This window comes from Lepisma saccharinum, chromosome 18 (genome assembly GCF_977018435.1).
Source record: "Lepisma saccharinum chromosome 18, izLepSacc3.1, whole genome shotgun sequence".
In the NCBI taxonomy this organism is placed as follows: domain Eukaryota; kingdom Metazoa; phylum Arthropoda; class Insecta; order Zygentoma; family Lepismatidae; genus Lepisma; species Lepisma saccharinum.
In genome coordinates, this window is record NC_139246.1 from 38,603,259 (window position 1) to 38,622,096 (window position 18,838).

The 18,838-nt window shown below is 42.3% G+C and overlaps 1 protein-coding gene across 2 annotated transcripts in view; it reads left to right on the forward strand.

Annotated features, from left to right (window-relative positions):
- LOC146002528 (calcium/calmodulin-dependent protein kinase kinase 1) overlaps positions 1-18,838 on the forward strand; it is a 596,212-nt gene that overhangs the window by 526,418 nt on the left and 50,956 nt on the right. For both annotated transcript variants that reach the window (XM_083140440.1, XM_083140441.1), the window contains one exon: positions 6,792-6,843. In XM_083140440.1, the coding sequence (XP_082996566.1) occupies positions 6,792-6,843 (52 nt within the window). The remainder of the gene's footprint in view (positions 1-6,791; positions 6,844-18,838) is intronic.

Sequence of the window (18,838 nt, forward strand, 5' to 3'; positions counted from 1 at the left end):
CCGTCCGGAAAGCGTGGAGTTCTGGCGCTGTTTATCGTATGTTTCCGTGTGCATAAGGTCTCCCACAATATTTGCTTAATTCGTACGGCCGTGTATGAATTCTCAGCTGCTGCCCTCCAAGGCAACTTCAACCTGCATCCAGAATCATGGTGGGTTGTAGCATGTTGAGTTTCAGGCATTTAAAGGACTATGCCTCCGTAATGCGTTTGCCTATGTGTTTATACTGATCGCAGGCTCAACTGGCAGCTGACCTACATAGCTCCATCTGTCCACCTTGGGTGTGTGGCTCGATGACTGTCAACAACCTCAGTTGCGAAGTATAAGCTGTAGGAGCAACATCACTCCCATTGCAATGTTGCCAAGCGTACGTTTATTTTTTAGTTGTTTTTATTACCTTGTTTGTACTGCCTCTCTTCCGTTGTTTTATAGTACGTTTGGCAAAATGCTGTCTATCCAACGCTGCCAGGAACTTTCGGTGCCTTGTGACTCGAAAATACCTGATGTCAGGAAGAGAATTCAACTGATCGCTGACTCGTTGTTTCCCAGCCGCCAGCTGGAAATGCGCCCAGTATAGTCATAGCTGATTTGTCTTCAGACTGATGTTCCTCCTGCAACTGTCGCAAGTGGAAGAGTGGGTTATGACTTACATGGTTTAATATTGCCGGGTGTCCAGGAGCACGGTGATGGTTGAGGTTTAAGGGGTTGTCGGCGAGTTGCACTTCTTTTTGTCGTACGGGGAAGAGACTTCGCGCTCCTTCAGATGTTGTGTCGTGGCATCTTGAGGACCTTCCACTCGTGAGTCCCCGCAGAGTTAAGTTTAACGTCCACTTTTACCATGAGAAACGCGGCAACAGAAAGCAACAGAATTTCTGTTGTCTGCTTCTATTGATATCAAATGATGTAACGCCCACTACATGAAAATGCGCGGAACCGAAGCGGGAATTTCCGTGCCAGAAGTCTGAAAGTTATCTTAAAAGTTAACGCCCACTGAGACGCCAGAAACGGGTCTGTTACGTTCTGTTGCCGCGTCTTAGTGGGCATTAAGCGTTGTAGTCGGAATCCGCGTCGCTAGTGGCGACGGAGGGTAAAAGCTGGATTTTTTAAAATATACTTTTTCCTAACCTAACCTAATCTACAAGTTTTGTAAGAAGGGTTGCTAAAGGTCCAGGAATTTTAAATAAATTCAATTCCGGTCCAGGAGAGAAAATCAGCAAGCGTAAATGGGTTCTGGACCGTAAAGAACCTTTTGATCTGTAAAGTATTTCAATTCGGTCCAGGAACCTTTTTTCCGAACCAATTGAAATTCGTTCCAGGAACCTTTATTCCAGGTTCAATTTCAATACGGTCCAGGAACCTTTTTTTCCGAATCAGTTTAAATAGGGTCCAAGTTCCGTATTGAAATGAAACAATACGCAACTTGGATCGATTACGGACCTGACGATAAACAATTATCCACTTGTGAGCATGAAAGACTAATCCAGGTGCTGGCTGTCTCGAGAATCTAAGGTACAAGGTAGAAATGGGCGAAACGAAAACGCTGCAGTCACGTTACCCCTCTCCATTTAGCCCCATTCTCTCGCGCGCGTTCCTTCACTTGGTTGTAGCAGCACTACCGTTCCCTGCTGTAATATCTGCTGGGAACACAGCAGCCTCACGTTACCTCATCCACGGATTGGCTGCGGTTCCTGCATCGGATGCCGGAGCAACACGTGACGGGTTTGTTTGAACTCAATGCACAGTAACTCTTCGACAAGGGATTTTTTGAATCTGGCCCACGAGAGAACAACAGCGTTTTGATTTATTCCCTGCGCTACGTTTTCTACAACTGCAATGTGACATTCCAATGAGAGAATATCAGCAAACGTAAATGATTTCTCGACAGTGTATAACCTTTTCATATTTAAATCATTTAATTCGGTCTAGGAACCTTTTTTCCGGATCAATTTAATTTCGGTCCACTAACTTTTTTTCCAGAATGAATTTCAATTCGGTCCAGGAACCTTTTTTCAATGTAACAATACGCAAGTTGGACCGAATTTAAATTGTGCGAGAAATAAGATTCCTGTCCTGCAGCGGAACCCAATAGAACCCATTAGAATTCATGGGTGCATCGACACGATCGTCTAGTTCTTACCACACTCGCATCTACGTGGGTATATCGATAGTGTCTATCGCTGCGAATGATACGCTCCCTTAGGGCTGCGATATCAAGCGGCATCGGTGAGACGAATACCCTGTCTTTGATGAAACCCCACAAAAAGATGTCACACGGTGTAAGGTCCCGTGATCTTGAGGATCTTGTGAGTGATGTGGGCGATTTGAGTGTCACCTAGCGGCAGGGATATGAACTCCCAGCTTAACAAAACATCCGCGCACAAACTGTTTACATTCCTCGATCGTTTTGGACAGGTTTTATTAACGAAACTTCAATACTTTACTTGCAATAAATATTTGTAACCCCTCAATTATTTATGAAACACCAGGTATAAAGTTTAGAAAGTAGATAGTCTCCCCCCCCCCCCCAATTTTTCAAAACAAAAATCAAAAGAAGTCGGAAAAAAACTTACAATGACCCCCGATAATCATTTTTGTGTTTTGAATAACTTTTAAAAACGAATGTTGAAAATGGGATTTGGAGCTTATATCTCATGAAAATAAAACACAACAACGGTGTATCACCGAAGTTCATTAACGGTGATCCAAGCGAATATATTTTGTTTCTGTTCAGTAAAGGTTAGCGATGCACTGAACCATTACCTTCTCTATCTGAAAGTCTGATGGCTTGCTCTGGTCACGTGACTAAGCGTCAGCAACTGGAGGCGAGATAACCACCATGTTTGAGTTGCTTCTTGGGAATCAATGTTGGACATTTTTAGTGAATATGGACTTGTAATCAAAATTTGTGAACTGTATTCGAGTTTACATGACGTGTAAATATGGTTAAATGTACAAAATGTATGGTGTATAAGTGTTGTGTGCTCAATTGCAGAGGAAATAATGATGAAAAAGGTAAGAGTAGTGTTCACATTTCTTCAAGATGTTGCTGGAAAAGAGAAATGTTTAGTGGAATTCCATGTGATTGGGTCCTTACGAAAAAGTACAAGTTAAGTAACAAAGGTTTTATCCTCATAAATAAGTAACAGAAATAGTTCATTACATTATAATGTAAAGATTTCATGTGTCCGGAATAGGCATCTAATATTCTCTTGCATTTGGTCAAGTTTTATCTTTTGTTAAGAATTATTTTTAGAAATATCAAATAATTTACCCTGAATTACAACGTTAAGATTAATGTTAAGATGCATTGTTGCTTATGATTGCAAAATAATTAGTTTCAAGATTTAGTCAATGTTTAAAATATTACGGTCATGTCTACCAAAGCAGTTTGTTAGTGTAAATGTTATGCAAGCATTCGATAACATTATCATATAATTTACACAAGTTTTCAGTTTCAAAATATGCTTAATGAAAGAAGGCTGTACAACTGGGCCAAATTGATACATGTGCACATTTGCATTCTCATTTTACTCCGCTTTTATGCTTCTTTAGGATAATCGGAGGCTAATGGAGGATATGAATTCAAATACAAAGGTATGATGTGTAACAAGAACTTCGGTGAAATATTCGTCTGTAAAATTATCCAAGAATATAGGTATTACTTATGTTTCAAACACAAATGTTTTTACACAGAAATCATTTTATTACCTAGCTATGTTAATATGAACTACAAGTGTACTAAATTTTATAAAATTGTTTCATGTGAACTGTTATTTTATTTTTTGTCTTTGTCAATCTTCGATGTTCGTAATTTTGATTATTAAATCAGTGATAATGTTTCATAATTCACTAACAACTAATTTATGTTTAGTCTTCATTCACAGAAATGTAACATTGCTCTTGTACCAATTTCTTTCGCATTTGCTGAGAGGTTATAGAAATTAAGTTTTTGTATTGAGATTGTATAGCTACACAGAATATCTGCATTATCTGGATGATTAATTTTGGGTAAAGGTAAAGAAAATTTAATTGATTAGGTATCTTGGCAAGTTTACGGTCAACCTAACATGCGGGGTTTTGATTTAATCCATTGATTTTTACATACAATAGTTCATACCAAATCTGTAACGAGTTTTACTGTAGCTGACAAATATTCCAGTTAATATTTTTCAAAGAAATGCAATGTTTAATTTTTTTCCGCCAGGAAGTTTCTAACGGTTTTCAACTCTTTCTTTGTGCAAGGTAGGAATTTTTGTGATGGCCATAGTAACTTCCTAAATGAAAATTTTGTTGTAAATATTCAATATTCTACTATTTTCTTCTAACTATATTCGTCTGGAGGGTAAATGTCAAAATTTAACATCATAAATAAAATATACCTTAATTGTCTGGGATAAAAATACGACAATGGGTTTACAGCGTTAAGACGATCGCCTCCAGATGATGACGTCTTGACTGAGCGCTGCGGCCTGAACCTCAAGATGGTCTTGACTGAACCCGCGTTCAAATATAGCTGTAGATTTTAGAACAGTTTCAATTGAATTCACATAATCCTTGAGTGACGTGGCAATGTGTTTTGGATTTTCTTTGTAGATATGAAAATATTTAACTAGTGATGCACAAATGTTTCCGCTTACATTAAAATTCACCTGATGTCACCTTAAGAAACACGTTCTTAATTATCCAAATTATTGTGTGTGAATTTACTAGGACTACATGCGAAAAGAAACCTGAGTCTTCAAACCGGCTGTCCACCAAAGATTGAAAAAAAATGCTTTCGAACGTATCTTTCTCCTCTAACTCCTGAACTAGCTTCCTCCTACACGTTGAATCAATCGTTTTCAATGTTTCAAAAGTAGTCATGTCAATTTCTTGCTTTGTTCTCTCTACAATGATAGTACTTTCAGTAGTTGTAGAGAGTTTAAAAATATAGCAAATTCCATCATAAATAACTCCTTGCTAAATGTTTTGCAAATCCTTGAATCCTGAACCTCCCACGAGTCGATCGTGGACCATCTCGACTTACTTGTTTACGACACAACGAAGCGAACCAAGATACGTAAGAAATACAGTCCATTTTTTGTATTTGATACAAAAGTACTTGTGAAACACCAGAAGTCTTAAAAATACCGAATCCATGGCATCTAAAAAGAGATACAGCCAGGGTAGCCAACTTTTCAGAAACATTGGGTAGGCTCAAACACTTGAATTATAAGTTCGCAAAAAATCACATAAATAATTGGGTGGCCTCGGGCCTCACGGGCTCATATAAATTGGCGCCACTGTACACAGTCGCCATAAATTGCGTAACGAAATTGTTGTATGTAGCTATGGTGCAGTAAAGTACGATGTAGTTTAGAAGTGGGCTTGAAATGATGATCCCTGGTTGATATGTGTCATTCATATCCAAAGATTTGATGGTTCAAAACGGGAAGCAATCCTTCATCTCCCCTTTAAATCGCAACTTGCGTTAAAAATAGATGCATGTTTGTTCGCTCTGAAGATTTTCCGTTCCATCACATTCGAAATGAGCCTAAAACGAGGTCTAGAGCTTTATATGTTTCAGAATAATCTGTTTTTTAAAATAACCATAAATTCTAAAAATAACTAAATGAAACATATTGATGTAAACTTTCGATTAAAAAACAGTAAATCGTGTGTACTCTTCTAAAATGGAATTTTCCATGCCCCGACATTATATATACAGAGCATTCTCTGACATTCGCTACGAGACTCGGCGGCAAGCGGCCCGGCATCAGCGCTTGTCTTTCCCGGTAAACGGGTCCGCGACAGTTGCACGCTACAGTCTGTTTCTTTCGCTCTCCCTACCTTCGCTCTCTTTCCCTTTCTGTTGCAGACTGGCGCCAGTATAATCCTCCCTCGGAAGTTGTGTTGTGTCTTGTCCGTGTGTTGAAGATTGTGGCTTAACATGGCACCACAAAAGTTTACATTACAACAAAGGATTTATCTTGTCGAGTGTTACTTCGGAAAGAGGAATTATGGAGAAGTGCGAAGACGTTTTGCAACGAAATTTCCTGGTGTTCCCGTTCCACATAGGACCACTATATCAAAACTCGTAAAAAATTTAGAGTAACAGGGTCAGTTGTGAATAAAAGTGGAAAGAAAAATGGGGAAATAAAGTATACAAAGACAATCCGCACACCTCCGTGAGTTAAAAGAGAGTATTGTACGAAGAATCGGGGAATTACAGTAGACGAACTTGCACGTGTAAATGCGAATTTCCTTCGGAGATGCCAGGAATGTGTTGCAGCAGAGGGACATCATTTTCAACACCTTCTGTAGTCAAGATTAGTACACAATATGAAAAATGGAATTTTAATAGCCGACTCTAGCGACTGTCGCGGACCCGTTCACCTGGAAAGATAAGCGCTGATGCCGGGCCGCTTGCCGCCGAGTCTCGTAGCGAATGTAAGGGAATGCTCTGTATATGAAAAATGTTGCTGTGCCACTGAACCTTCAAAGTTCACAAGTTCATTTCCCCCCGGGAAAAAAATCCTGCGTACGCCAGTGGCTACAACCCATATGACGCATAAATGCGTCACCGGCAGCGAATGTGTTAAACGGAATCTATGCCTTCTGCGTAATGTCTGTGCTACAAAGACGAAGAGCGAGACATGTATTTAGGGTGAGCTGGAGCTCCTGTTAATCATCTTCTCTGCCACACTACGTCACAAAGTTTTCGTGGGGAGAGAATATGTTGTAGGGTAACGTTCATGCATTTTATTTATGGTGGTTCATGAATTGTGACTGATTTTTCCAATTTCTCCTTTCAGGCAATGAAGATTCTCTCCAAAAAGAAACTAATGAAGAAGGCTGGAATGTACGGTAAGTCTGGGCCCTTTTTTTTAAAAAATGAAAATGTATTACTGGGTTGCTCCACTGAGAAATGTAAATAGTTTTGGGTGATCTATTAATCGGATATGTTAATTGTCAGTTGTGGATATAGTAACCTTAAGGCACAATTTTTAATGCAAGTTTAATATATTTCGTCCTAGGACGTTTTCTGAAAAACTTGAATTTTTGCTTTGAAGCTTAAAAGTTAGCTATCGTGATGTGTTGAATCTACTATTTCCAACTTTGTATTATTACTTTGATGCAGTATTCAAATTAACGGGGGAATGTCGGGGATTTCCCCCACTGAAAATTTTGTCCCTGACAAAAGAGAATTATTTTTATCATGCTAGGGATGTTTTTCCCCCTCAGAGGAAATTGAATTGAAAGCATCGTGTTAAACCAGGCTATATCAGCCTAAAGCCACTAGCCTATGCGAGAGGTACGTGTATACAAGCAAAGGGGGGCTCGCGCCTGTGAAATAACACTTTAACATTCGGTATTTACACTTCGATTGACTGGTCTCGCAGGGTTACGAGGCCATAGAAAAGGAATAAAGGAATGTTAGTTTACCTCTGGTGTCTTGAAGAGATGTTCGTCTCACTGATTTAGTAGACAAGCTACGGTCCTGAAATGAAACTTCTTTCCGCAACTTCCGCTGTGACTCGTTAAGTATCGGTCGATAATCAGACTATTAATCGGAGACAAGAACTGTTCACGGTAACTTTCTGATTACAACTGAGGGATGAGATCTGGTCTCTCGAGCTATTTAAGGGAGATTCAAATTTCCGATCGTTAAAGCCGTTGGGCGAGTTCCGTCCTGTCATTAACCGTGCTTTTTGCATAAAGCTGAGTTTAATTATTTTCGTACGATTTCCGGTTGATTCCCGTGCCAGAGGAGTTTTGAAGATCCGCTGAAGATTGCCGGTGTTATATGTTTGTAAGAAGCTACAGGGGATGGACAAAAATATGGAAACACCACGACATCTAAACGGGTGATATCGACGCAATTTTTCCACTTGGAATCGGACACGGTGCGACATTCCTTTGTTTATTGCCGTGAGATAGGACCCTGTCGGACTGGTAGGAGTCGACAGTTGCGCTGTAGATAGGGTGCAGTGCAGTTGATAACTGTACCATGTCCCAGCTGACAGTGTTTCAAAGAGGGCAAATTGTTGGTGTCCGCCTTGCAGGCGCTTCTGATACCAAAGTAGCCATGTTATTTGGCGTATCGAGAGGGACTCTATCCGTCGTTTTGGAAGCTAAAGGCGGTCCTGCACCTCATTAGCTACAGCATTCCGGCTTTTCTTCGCAGGCGTTTCCATATTTTTGTCCATCCCCTGTACTTCCAGCGCTTCAGACGGACCCCTTGAAGAAGTGATTAGTCTATTGTGCTATGACGCCAGGGGTCCCGAGTTCGAGTCACACCTTCGGCGTGATACGGCATATAGTATATACCGCGTGAGGCACCTAAAAGTACCACCTGAAATAGCGAAGAAACCAGAAACAGTAGCGATGTGAGGTTTGCGGGAAACAATAATATCAAATGGGGCTCGTAAATCGGAGGTATAGGGTGGGTCGAAAAATATCGACAAATGGGGCATCTGGAACAAAGTCATATTTTTTTTTAATGGAACGATATACAATAACATGCATAATATAAAAGAGCACACGCAGAGAAACACAACGCCGTTGGTCTCATGCATCTACTGCACATAGGAACGAATATATGGCCATGTGAAAATATGTAAACAAACTAACAAGTGGCCCACTTGACCGTCAGTACCACGGCATGTAAGACTTCTCAGGTGCCTGACAGAACTGCCTTTACGCAGAGCAAGTTTTGATAGCAGGTCCACGAGATCGCGTTAGTTCATATCAAGCAGTCGTAGTGGTAAGAGCGAAGATTATGGTGTTCACAAACATAGAAAAAGCGGACATGATCCTGATTTATGGGGAATGCCGAAAGAATGCCTCAGAAGCCTACCGTGTGTACGCAGAGAGATATCCGGACAGACGACAGCCATCTCGCCGTCTGTTTGGTAAGTTATTTATTAAATTAAGAGACACCGGAAGTGTAACACCACGAGCACGTGTGCGGAACAAGCCAACTACAGGTGAGGCAGGTGCAACAAATGTTCTCGCCGCTGTTGCTGTGAATCCGCACGTTAGCTCCCGTGAAATTGCCAGGGATGCTGGGATGAGTCAGCGAAGTGTATTGCGCATTCTGCACACACACAAGTTTCACCCATATCATATCTCCCTCCCTCCATCAGAAACTTCACGGGAATGGTTTTGTGGACCGTGTTCGGTTTTGCACATGGATGTTACGACACGACACACCCGATTTGTCACGTATCCTCTTCACTGACGAGGCAACGTTTACCAATCATGGAAATGTCAACCTAAGGAACATGCACTATTGGTCGGTGACAAATCCACATTGGCTTCGCCAAGTGGAACGCCAGCGCCCATGGAGTGTGAACGTGTGGTGTGGTATAGTGGGTGAACATCTCATTGGCCCTTTTTTTTATACAAGGGACACTGAATGCTGACCGATACATACAGTTTTTACAACATGAACTGCCTGTACTATTGGAGGACATACCACTTCAGACAAGGAGGGAAATGTGGTACCAACATGACGGGTGCCCAGCTCACAGTGCAAGACGCGCTACAGCATGTGTGGAAAATACATTTCCAAATCGTTGGATTGGACGTGGAGGGCCTGTCAAATGGCCGGCTCGTTCCCCAGATTTGTCACCGTTAGACTTTTTTCCTGTGGGGAAAGCTGAAGGACATTGTCTACCGGGATGTGCCAACAACTCCAGAGGATATGCAACACCGCATTACTGCGGCCTGTAGGGACATTCCCTACGAGATGCTACATTCTGTGCAACGATCTTTGCGTGGGCGCCTCGTTACCTGTATCGCAGCTGACGGCCACCACTTTGAACACACACTTTGACAGGTTTTCGCTTCTTACGCAGTGGTTCTTCGACATACTGTCATGGTCATTTTCATTATGCTGTAACACTGTCAAATACATGGTGCTGACGATGTCTACTGTATTTTTTCTTCCTTTAACACGTTCTGTCTTCATCTTGTCCAATCGCTTCCGACATCTCATACTTGTACATGCCGTGGTACTGACGGTCAAGTGGGCCACTTGTTAGTTTGTTTACATATTTTCACATGGCCATATCTTCGTTCCTATGTGCAGTAGATGCATGAGACCAACGGCGTTGTGTTTCTCTGCGTGTGCTCTTTTATATTATGCATGTTATTGTATATCGTTCCATTAAAAAAAATATGACTTTGCTCCAGATGCCCCATTTGATATTATTGTTTCCCGCAAACCTCACATCGCTACTGTTTCTGGTTTCTTCGCTATTTCAGGTGGTACTTTTAGGTGCCTCACGCGGTATACACTATTTCTTAACTATGTAACAAACACAATTGAAAAATCATTCGTGTCCATTAATGGTCCAGTCATCAATGATTTCCCTGCCTAAAAGTATGCAGTCTTGTGGATTAAAAAAGAGCACCATTCTGAAACTGGCCAACCTCACCGAGCCAAGACACAGAAGGCTGTTTCCCACTTAAGTTTTCATGGCATAGTACTGGTATTTTACAGATATTAAAGAAAGCTCTCACAAGAAACTTGTAGGTAGAGTAGATGGATATTAAGTTTGAACTTAATAAATTAAAAAAAAAAATGCCGCAACAATCCTTGAGGGCCATGGAACTTAGTAATAGAAATTTGGTCAAGTTTTCGGTGTTACAAGTTCGAAAGCTCTTTTTGTGTATGAGTTTGAGTAATCATAGAATAATTAAGTGTTTCTAAATTACCTGGGTTAGAACCAATTTTCTAAAGTACTTAGAATCGCAAGGCAATAGTTTATGTAACATACACAAATGTTCACACGCAAAAAAATTAAAAAATAATAAAAAAAAAACTCCAGAAATGAAATCACAAATACGCCACTAAGTAGGCATCCACCCCTCCCCCCCAAAGCAAAAAGCTTAATTCGCACAGTGCGTTAATGTGTATCTACGTGGACAGAAGGACTTGAGCACCAAAACCCAATCCCACGTTGGTCTAATGTTTTTCGCAATGTTCCCTACAAGTTCCTTTTCTAGTAGGATAACCTTGTTCTAGTCAAGGTCTGGTGCTCTCCGGCATCATGGAACATGGCACTCGCTAGAACTCCCCCAAAAATCCGTTAAATATGTTCATGTGCCTTCCTGATTGCATAGAGTAATCTCATTGTGTGTAACCAAGTGGCTCCCGGTTCAATAACCGGTGGGAGCACATAGTGGTTCAGATACCGCTTTAAACTGTATGTCCAGTCCCGATTAGCCTACCTGTACATAAAGTGTACTTACAGCAAAACTGAATATTATATGTATGCATTAAAAATGTACATAAAATTTGACGTAAAATGTCTCTTTTAGCACCAAGATAAGTTGAAATGTATAAGGGCCAGTGAGTGGAAAACAGGCGAAACCCCCGACTCCACTCCTTCACGCGCGACAGATATAAACAATGTTCCCCACACACTGCCGTCATTCGACTGTGAATATCTCACGTACTAGCGCCTTCCGCTACCAGGAAACACATGACTGCTCGCTTCTCTTCCTTACTGGCCTCCATGATATGCCTGACGGCAAGTACCTGCACGTCTGCACTTCACACGGCTCACACTCGCACTGCTTCACACAAGCCTGCGACGCGACTGCCTTCTACCCGGCGACAACGGAACCCACTTCCAGTGGCAGGAGTTTCGTGGAGCCGCGCCATCTACACGTTGATATATACGAGGTTGCGTGTTTTCCACTGACTCATAATTTCAAATGTTTCTGCTGATTTGGCAAATTTCAAAGTTCAATGTTATGCAGTGCAAGTTTTTTCTAATACTAGAACAATCTGTTACGACAATGCGAAGAGTATCTTACATTCACTGATTAATTCAATAAATGAATTTGCAGTGTATATTATTTCAAAAATGTCATCTTTAGAACGTAGGATGAAATTTAAAAAGAACATTAGACTGCAAAATCAATTAAAGATTTGAATTTATATTACTTGCACTAGTGTACTCGGAGGACTTCCGAATTTTTTAGAAAATCAACATTTGAAATACAAACTCTGAAGAAGTCGGAAAATAACAGGGTGGTAAATGCAACTCTCTTTTAAAATGATTCCCGGTTGCCATTTTTGAGAGTAGAAAGTTCTAAATATACTAAATATCTCATTGTGTAGGAGCCCCCTAGAAAGTCCCCTACTTTCACAATTCCAGTCCCTCCCGAAACGTGTATTTGAATTTTTGTAACTTAAATTCGCAACCACAAAATGGCCGAATGAAACTGATGATAGAATACTCGCAAGGAACACCATGCCCATGTCGAAACTAGAAATTGGGTCCATATTTAGAGAATTGAGTAGAGCGGCTATAGTTCGTGTGCTTTATCTTTGCAGGTTGCCTTGGCTATTCGGCACAAGGAGATAGAAAGATATGTAGTTCACACCTACTCTCTAGTGGTCGACATAATATCTTGTAGAGTAGGAGAAGAATGACGCCTATTGATTAAGACAGCCTGTAGCTTCCCCCTTTGCTACTGACCAGCCGGGGTTGGTCAGGATTATCCCGTAAAGATACAACTCGTCAACTATAATGTCCGCTTGCACTAATCTGGGTTTATAATAATTTTCTTCTTTTCTACTTTCAATTACTTTGTTACAAATATTTTACATCCTAGCTACATGGAGTGTCCTGCAGATTAGTGCAGAATACTTTTCTGTGATATATTTAGTTCGATACATGTCTTATTTTCCACAATTCTCCTCTTTACCATGCAGATGTTACGAATTTTAAATAGCTAATTACTTACTGTCATAATAACGTTACATTAGCTTTCAAATCTTTAGCACTTCGGTTGAGTGGGTTTTTTTTCGTGAGTTAAGATCATATATCCTATCAACAACTTGCAAATAATAAAAAAAGAGCCGGAACGAAATGTCTGGGTGAACATAATATGTTCATTAACAAAATCAACGTTTTTAATTAGATGATTTTTCTATTATTTTCAATACGCAGACGATACAATCAAAATTGTACAAATCATGCTAAGCGGAGTTCTCAAGTGTGGCGGAGCGCCACAAGCGCCCTCTTGGCTCAACGGAGTTCCCAAGTATGGCGGAGCGCCTTCTTGGATAAGCGGAGTTCCAATGTGTCGCAGAGCTTCCCAGGCGCTCTTGGCTAAGCGGAGTTCTCAAGTGTGGCGGAGCGCCTTCTTGGATAAGCGGAGTTCCAATGTGTCGCAGAGCGTCCCAGGCGCTCTTGGCTAAGCGGAGTTCTCAAGTGTAGCGGAGCGTCCAAGGCGCTCTTGGCTAAGCGTAGTTCCCAAGTGTGGTGGAGCGTCCAAGGCGCTCTTGGCTAAGCGGAGTTTCCAAGTGTGGTGGAGCGTCCCAGGCGCTCTTAGCTAAGCGGAGTTCCCAAGTGTGGCGGAGCGTCCCAGGCGCTCTTGACTAAGCAGAGTTTCCAAGTGTGGCGGAGCGTCCCAGTCGCTCTTGGATAAGCGGAGTTCTCAAGTGTAGCGGAGCGCGCTCTTGGCGAAACGGAGTTCCCAAGTGTGGCGGAGCGTCCCAGGCTCTCTTGGCTAAGCGGAGTTTCCAAGTGTGGTGTAGCGCGCTCTTGGCTAAGCGGAGTTCCCAAGTGTGGCGGAGCGTGCTCTTAGCTAAGCGGAGTTCCCAAGTGTAGAGGAGCTCCTTCTTGGATAATCGTAGTTCCAATGTGTCGCAGAGCGTCTCAGGCTCTCTTGGCTAAGCGGAGTTCTCAAGTGTGGCGGAGCGCCTTTTTGGATAAGCGGAGTTCCAATGTGTCGCAGAGCGTCCCAGGCGCTCTTGGCTAAGAGGAGTTCTCAAGTGCAGCGGAGCGTCCAAGGCGCTCTTGGCTAAGCGGAGTTACCAAGTGTGGTGGAGCGTCCCAGGCGCTCTTGGCTAAGTGGAGTTCCCAAGTGTTGTGGAGCGTCCCAGGCGCTCTTCGCTAAGCGGAGTTCTCAAGTGTAGCGGAGCGCGCTCTTGGCGAAACGGAGTTCCCAAGTGTGGCGGAGCGTCCCAGGCTCTCTTGGCTAAGCGGAGTTTCCAAGTGTGGTGGAGCGCGCTCTTGGCTAAGCGGAGTTTCCAAGTGTGGTGGAGCGCGCTCTTGGCTAAGCGGAGTTCCCAAGTGTAGCGGAGCGCGCTCTTGGCTAAGCGGAGTTCCCAAGTGAGGCGGAGCGTGCTCTTAGCTAAGCGGAGTTCCCAAGTGTAGCGGAGCGCCTTCTTGGATAAGCGTAGTTCCAATGTGTCGCAGAGCGTCCCAGGCGCTCTTGGCTAAGAGGAGTTCTCAAGTGCAGCGGAGCGTCCAAGGCGCTCTTGGCTAAGCGTAGTTCCCAAGTGTGGTGGAGCGTCCCAGGCGCTCTTGGCTAAGCGTAGTTCCCAAGTGTGTGGAGCGTCCCAGTCGCTCTTGGCTAAGCGGAGTTTCCAAGTGTTGTGGAGCGTCCCAGGCGCTCTTGGATAAGCGGAGTTTTCAAGTGTAGCGGAGCGCGCTCTTGGCGAAACGGAGTTCCCAAGTGTGGCGGAGCATCCCAGTCGCTCTTGGCTAAGCGGAGTTTCCAAGTGTGGTGGAGCGCGCTCTTGGCTAAGCGGAGTTTCCAAGTGTGGTGGAGCGCGCTCTTGGCTAAGCGAGTTCCCAAGTGTAACGGAGCGCACTCTTGGCTAAGCGGAGTTCCCAAGTGTGGCGAAGCGTGCTCTTAGCTAAACGGAGTTCCCAAGGGTAGCGGAGCGTCCCAGGCGCTCTTTGCCAAACGGAGTTCCAAAGTGTAGCGGAGCGTCTCAGGCGCTCTTCGCTAAGCGGAGTTCCCAAGGGTAGCGGAGCGTCCCAGGCGTTCTTTGCCAAACGGAGTTCCAAAGTGTAGCGGAGCGTCTCAGGCGCTCTTCGCTAAGCGGAGTTCCCAAGTGTGGCGGAGCGTCCCAGGAGCTCGTGGCAAAGCGGAGTTTCCAAGTGTGGTGGAGTGTCCCAGGCGCTCTTGGCTAAGCGGAGTTCCCAAGTGTGTGGAGCGTCCAAGGCTGGCTTCGCTAAGCGAAGTTCGCAAGTGTGTCTGAGCGCCCTTTTGCGTAAGCGTAGGTCCCAAGTGTGGCTTACCGATTTGCCTAAAGAGGACAAACAAGCAACGTAAAATAAGAAAATAGGATTTAAAGATATATATATATATATATATATATATATATATATATATATATATTGTCATAAAGTAATTGATCTGTTCACTTGCATACACATAGTCGTGTTAAACCCTGCAGCAACAATACCTAGCCGTATCTGATCGTTGCACAATGGCCATATCATCACCTCTTCCCGACAGTGTTGCCACTTTTAAATTTAGAGCCCACGTAGATTTAAATTTTACACTCAATGTTCTCTCTGATAAAGAATAATATACCAGGAACAGTTAAAGGAACACTCCCTTAGTTTGCCAATTTTTGTTAACAGAATTGAGTGATTGACAGTGTCAGAGGCTTTGGATAGGTCTAAGTAAATTACATCAGTTTTCTTTTTACTATTTGGCAAGAGTCTGTCCAAGGTCAGAAAGTACATTTAACAAATTGGTATTAGTGGATCGTCCAGATTGAAAACCATGCTGAGATGAACTTAATATATATTGCATGTTAAAATACGAAGTTAAAAGTTAGCTGTTCAAATATCTTTCTAAATACATTACAGGCAGAAATTGGTTTAAAATTGCTAATATTGTAGTCTCTCTGCTCTTTGCAGTAGGTACAAAGGTACTCCCCTTCCACATTTGGAAAAAAATACCTTACTCTAGCGATTTATGATGTGTATGTATGACTTAATACTGGGGTAAAGATATTGTTACAACCTTAAAATATTTAGTTGGGGATTTGATGCATAGGAGAGTTGCTATTTGTTTCTTGAAAATTTCTATAATGTCATTCTCATTAATTTTAGGAGACATGATTGGTAAATGATACCATTCACATGGTTCGATAAAAGCATTAACAGGCTTTCTAAAATGATTACTAAAATATTGATAAAGAAACATCAGCAACTTTATTGTCTGCAAGCTTTTATTAAGATCCATAACGAGGAATCTAATTTTTCTTAGAATTAATATTATTCCAAAACATGTTCCTATCAGAGTAGTAACAGTTGTTTATATAATTAAAGTAAATGTAATTAGCTTGCCTGATTTGTTTTCGAATTTAACCTCCTTTCTTAGGGACACATATCTTACATACCAGGATAACATATTAGTAGGCCTAAATAAACTTATTATAGAATTTTCTCTTTTTGTTGAGCAAACGTTTGATTTTACGACTTATCCAAAATGAATGCCGAAAAAATGTTTTATTTTCCGAGTATTATTCCCCACAGATTATAGTATAGTGCTATGAAGAGAGACTGCAATTTCGTCCAATTGACATACAGGTAATGGACAAAATAATATGAACACCTTGGTTTGCAAAGGCCTATATACGCCGTCATGGAAAAGGAACAACTCTCAGCAGAGATTTCAACCATCTAGTGGCGATGAAAGCAAACATATCAGTCTATCAGAAGCTGGTGTGAGAGTTGCATGCGAGCAGTCAGCTATCCGTCAAATGCAGGTATGTCCGACCTTTCAGACTTCAAAAGTGGCATGATCATAGGAGTCCGCCTGGCTGGAGCATCTGTGACAAAAACAGCTACACTTGTTGGTGTAGCACGGAGCACAGTGTCAACTGTTCTGACAGCCTACAGACAACATGGAAAGACAACGTCTGCAAAGGAGAATAGTGGGCGAAAAACAAAGTTATCCAACAGGGATCGACGTGTGTTGAAGCGAATAGTGACTCGAAAGCACAAGACAACACTGTCCCAGATAACCGCAGAGATGAACAATCACCTCCAGGACCATGTATCAACGAAAACCATTCAAAGGGAGCTGCATTCTGTAAACATTCATGGCAGAGTTGCCATCCCCAAACCGTTGGTGACTCCACGTAATGCAGTCACACGAAGAAGGTGGTGCCAAGAGCACAAGAATTGGACACAGCAGCAATGGGAACATGTGATATGGTCAGACGAATCGTCTTTCACATTATTTCAGACTACAGGACGTGTTTATGTGTGGAGAACTCCTGCTGAAGCATTTGATATTGACTGCTTAGTGCCTACCGTGAAACATGGTGGGGGGTCTGTGATGGTTTGGGGGGCTATATCTTGGAATGGTGTTGGCCCACTTGTCGTCCTGCGTGGGAGAATCAACGCAGAGAAGTACTGCACCATCCTGGGTGACCACCTCCATCCAATGGTTCAGACTTTGTTTCCCGATGCATGCCCCATCTTCCAAGATGATAACGCCCCTATTCACAGTGCTAGGTGCGTTGATGCATGGTTTGATGAGCACAGTGATGAGGTAGAACATCTCATCTGGTGTCCACAGTCCCCCGATCTTAACATCATTGAGCCTTTGTGGGGTATTTTGGACGCCAAAGTGCGTAATCGGTTTCCACCTCCAATGACACTTTCGGAACTTGAGACTGTTTTGTGCGAGGAGTGGCTACGTATTCCAGTTCACACTGTACAGGACCTTTATTTGTCTATCCCACGTAAGATACAAGCTGTCATTCAGGCAGGGGGGGGGGGGCAACCTCCTACTAATACAAGTTTTCTGCAATTGCATTGGTGTTCATATTATTTTGTCCATTACCTGTAGATTAATAGAGTCAACACCATCCTTATAAAGTTGAAGAAAGTTACATCTTTTTAAAATCATATGGTTCAGTTAAGGCTAGCTCAGCATTAGCCTCACGAGTAGAATGCTGATATCTAAAGTGAAGGTGGATGGAACACGTCTACCTTAATTACAGGCAAAACACCAGTGTTAGAAACAATTTCATCGAAGTTACTTAAAGCAAAACCAAGCGTAGACAGTTAGTTAGATGCATTATATATAATGTGACTTTGTAGCATTAATTATCCTGATCTATTTGCTCTCAGTAGAAGTTTGAATTTTGTCAACACTGGAAGTTGCTGGTCGTTCGTTGCCGGGCAGGGTTGTCGGGCACTGCGAGAAGTTGTCACCTAATTATCTACACCTTCAGGGACTGCCGTGCCTAACTTTACAGCATATGAATTAGGCTGAAAATTAAGCTTCACAAACTAATTTAACGTAGAACATGCATCTTTTTTTATCATAATCATCATAATTGAGAGAAATGGAAGAATAGACGAAGAGGTAAACAGAATAGGACAAATGAGTGGTGTACGTACTCTATCGAAGTGTTCGAAGATTAATATGGAATAGGAGTGCAAGAAGGTAATATGTAACACATACTATATACCAACAATCATGTACGGAGCAGAGACGTGGACAATGACAGAGAGAGACAAAAGAAAGATGCAGATAGTGGAAAGGAAATTTTTAAGGAATATATTGGAGAAGACTAGAAGAGATATAACAAGGAATGAGGAGATCCGACAGACAGTGTGGGTGGTGAAGCTTCAGGACAGAATAGATAAGGAACAGGTGAGATGGTTCGGACACATGAAGAGGATGGGTGAAGAAAGACTGCCAATTAAAGCTTACAATGCACATAGAGTGGGAGTAAGGCCAAAGGGGAAACCAAGGTGTCGGTGGAAAGAGCAGATAGCGGGGAGTGTTAAGAGAAGAGGACAAGATTGGAACACCGTGGAAAGAGAGGAGTGGTGGAAGACCAGGAAAAAAGTGAGAGGCTTGACTTCTATGCCGACCCAGCTAGAGCCAGGAAACAGCGAAGGATGATGATTGATGATTATTCATCTTTTAGCACTATCACTTCGACCTTCAACATGTGAACTTCACTAATCAGGTCATCCATAACACTAGCTATTTTCTTCATCAAATCTTGAGAACAACAACAATTCGTGCACTTTACTACATTCTCACGAAACTTTCATTTTTC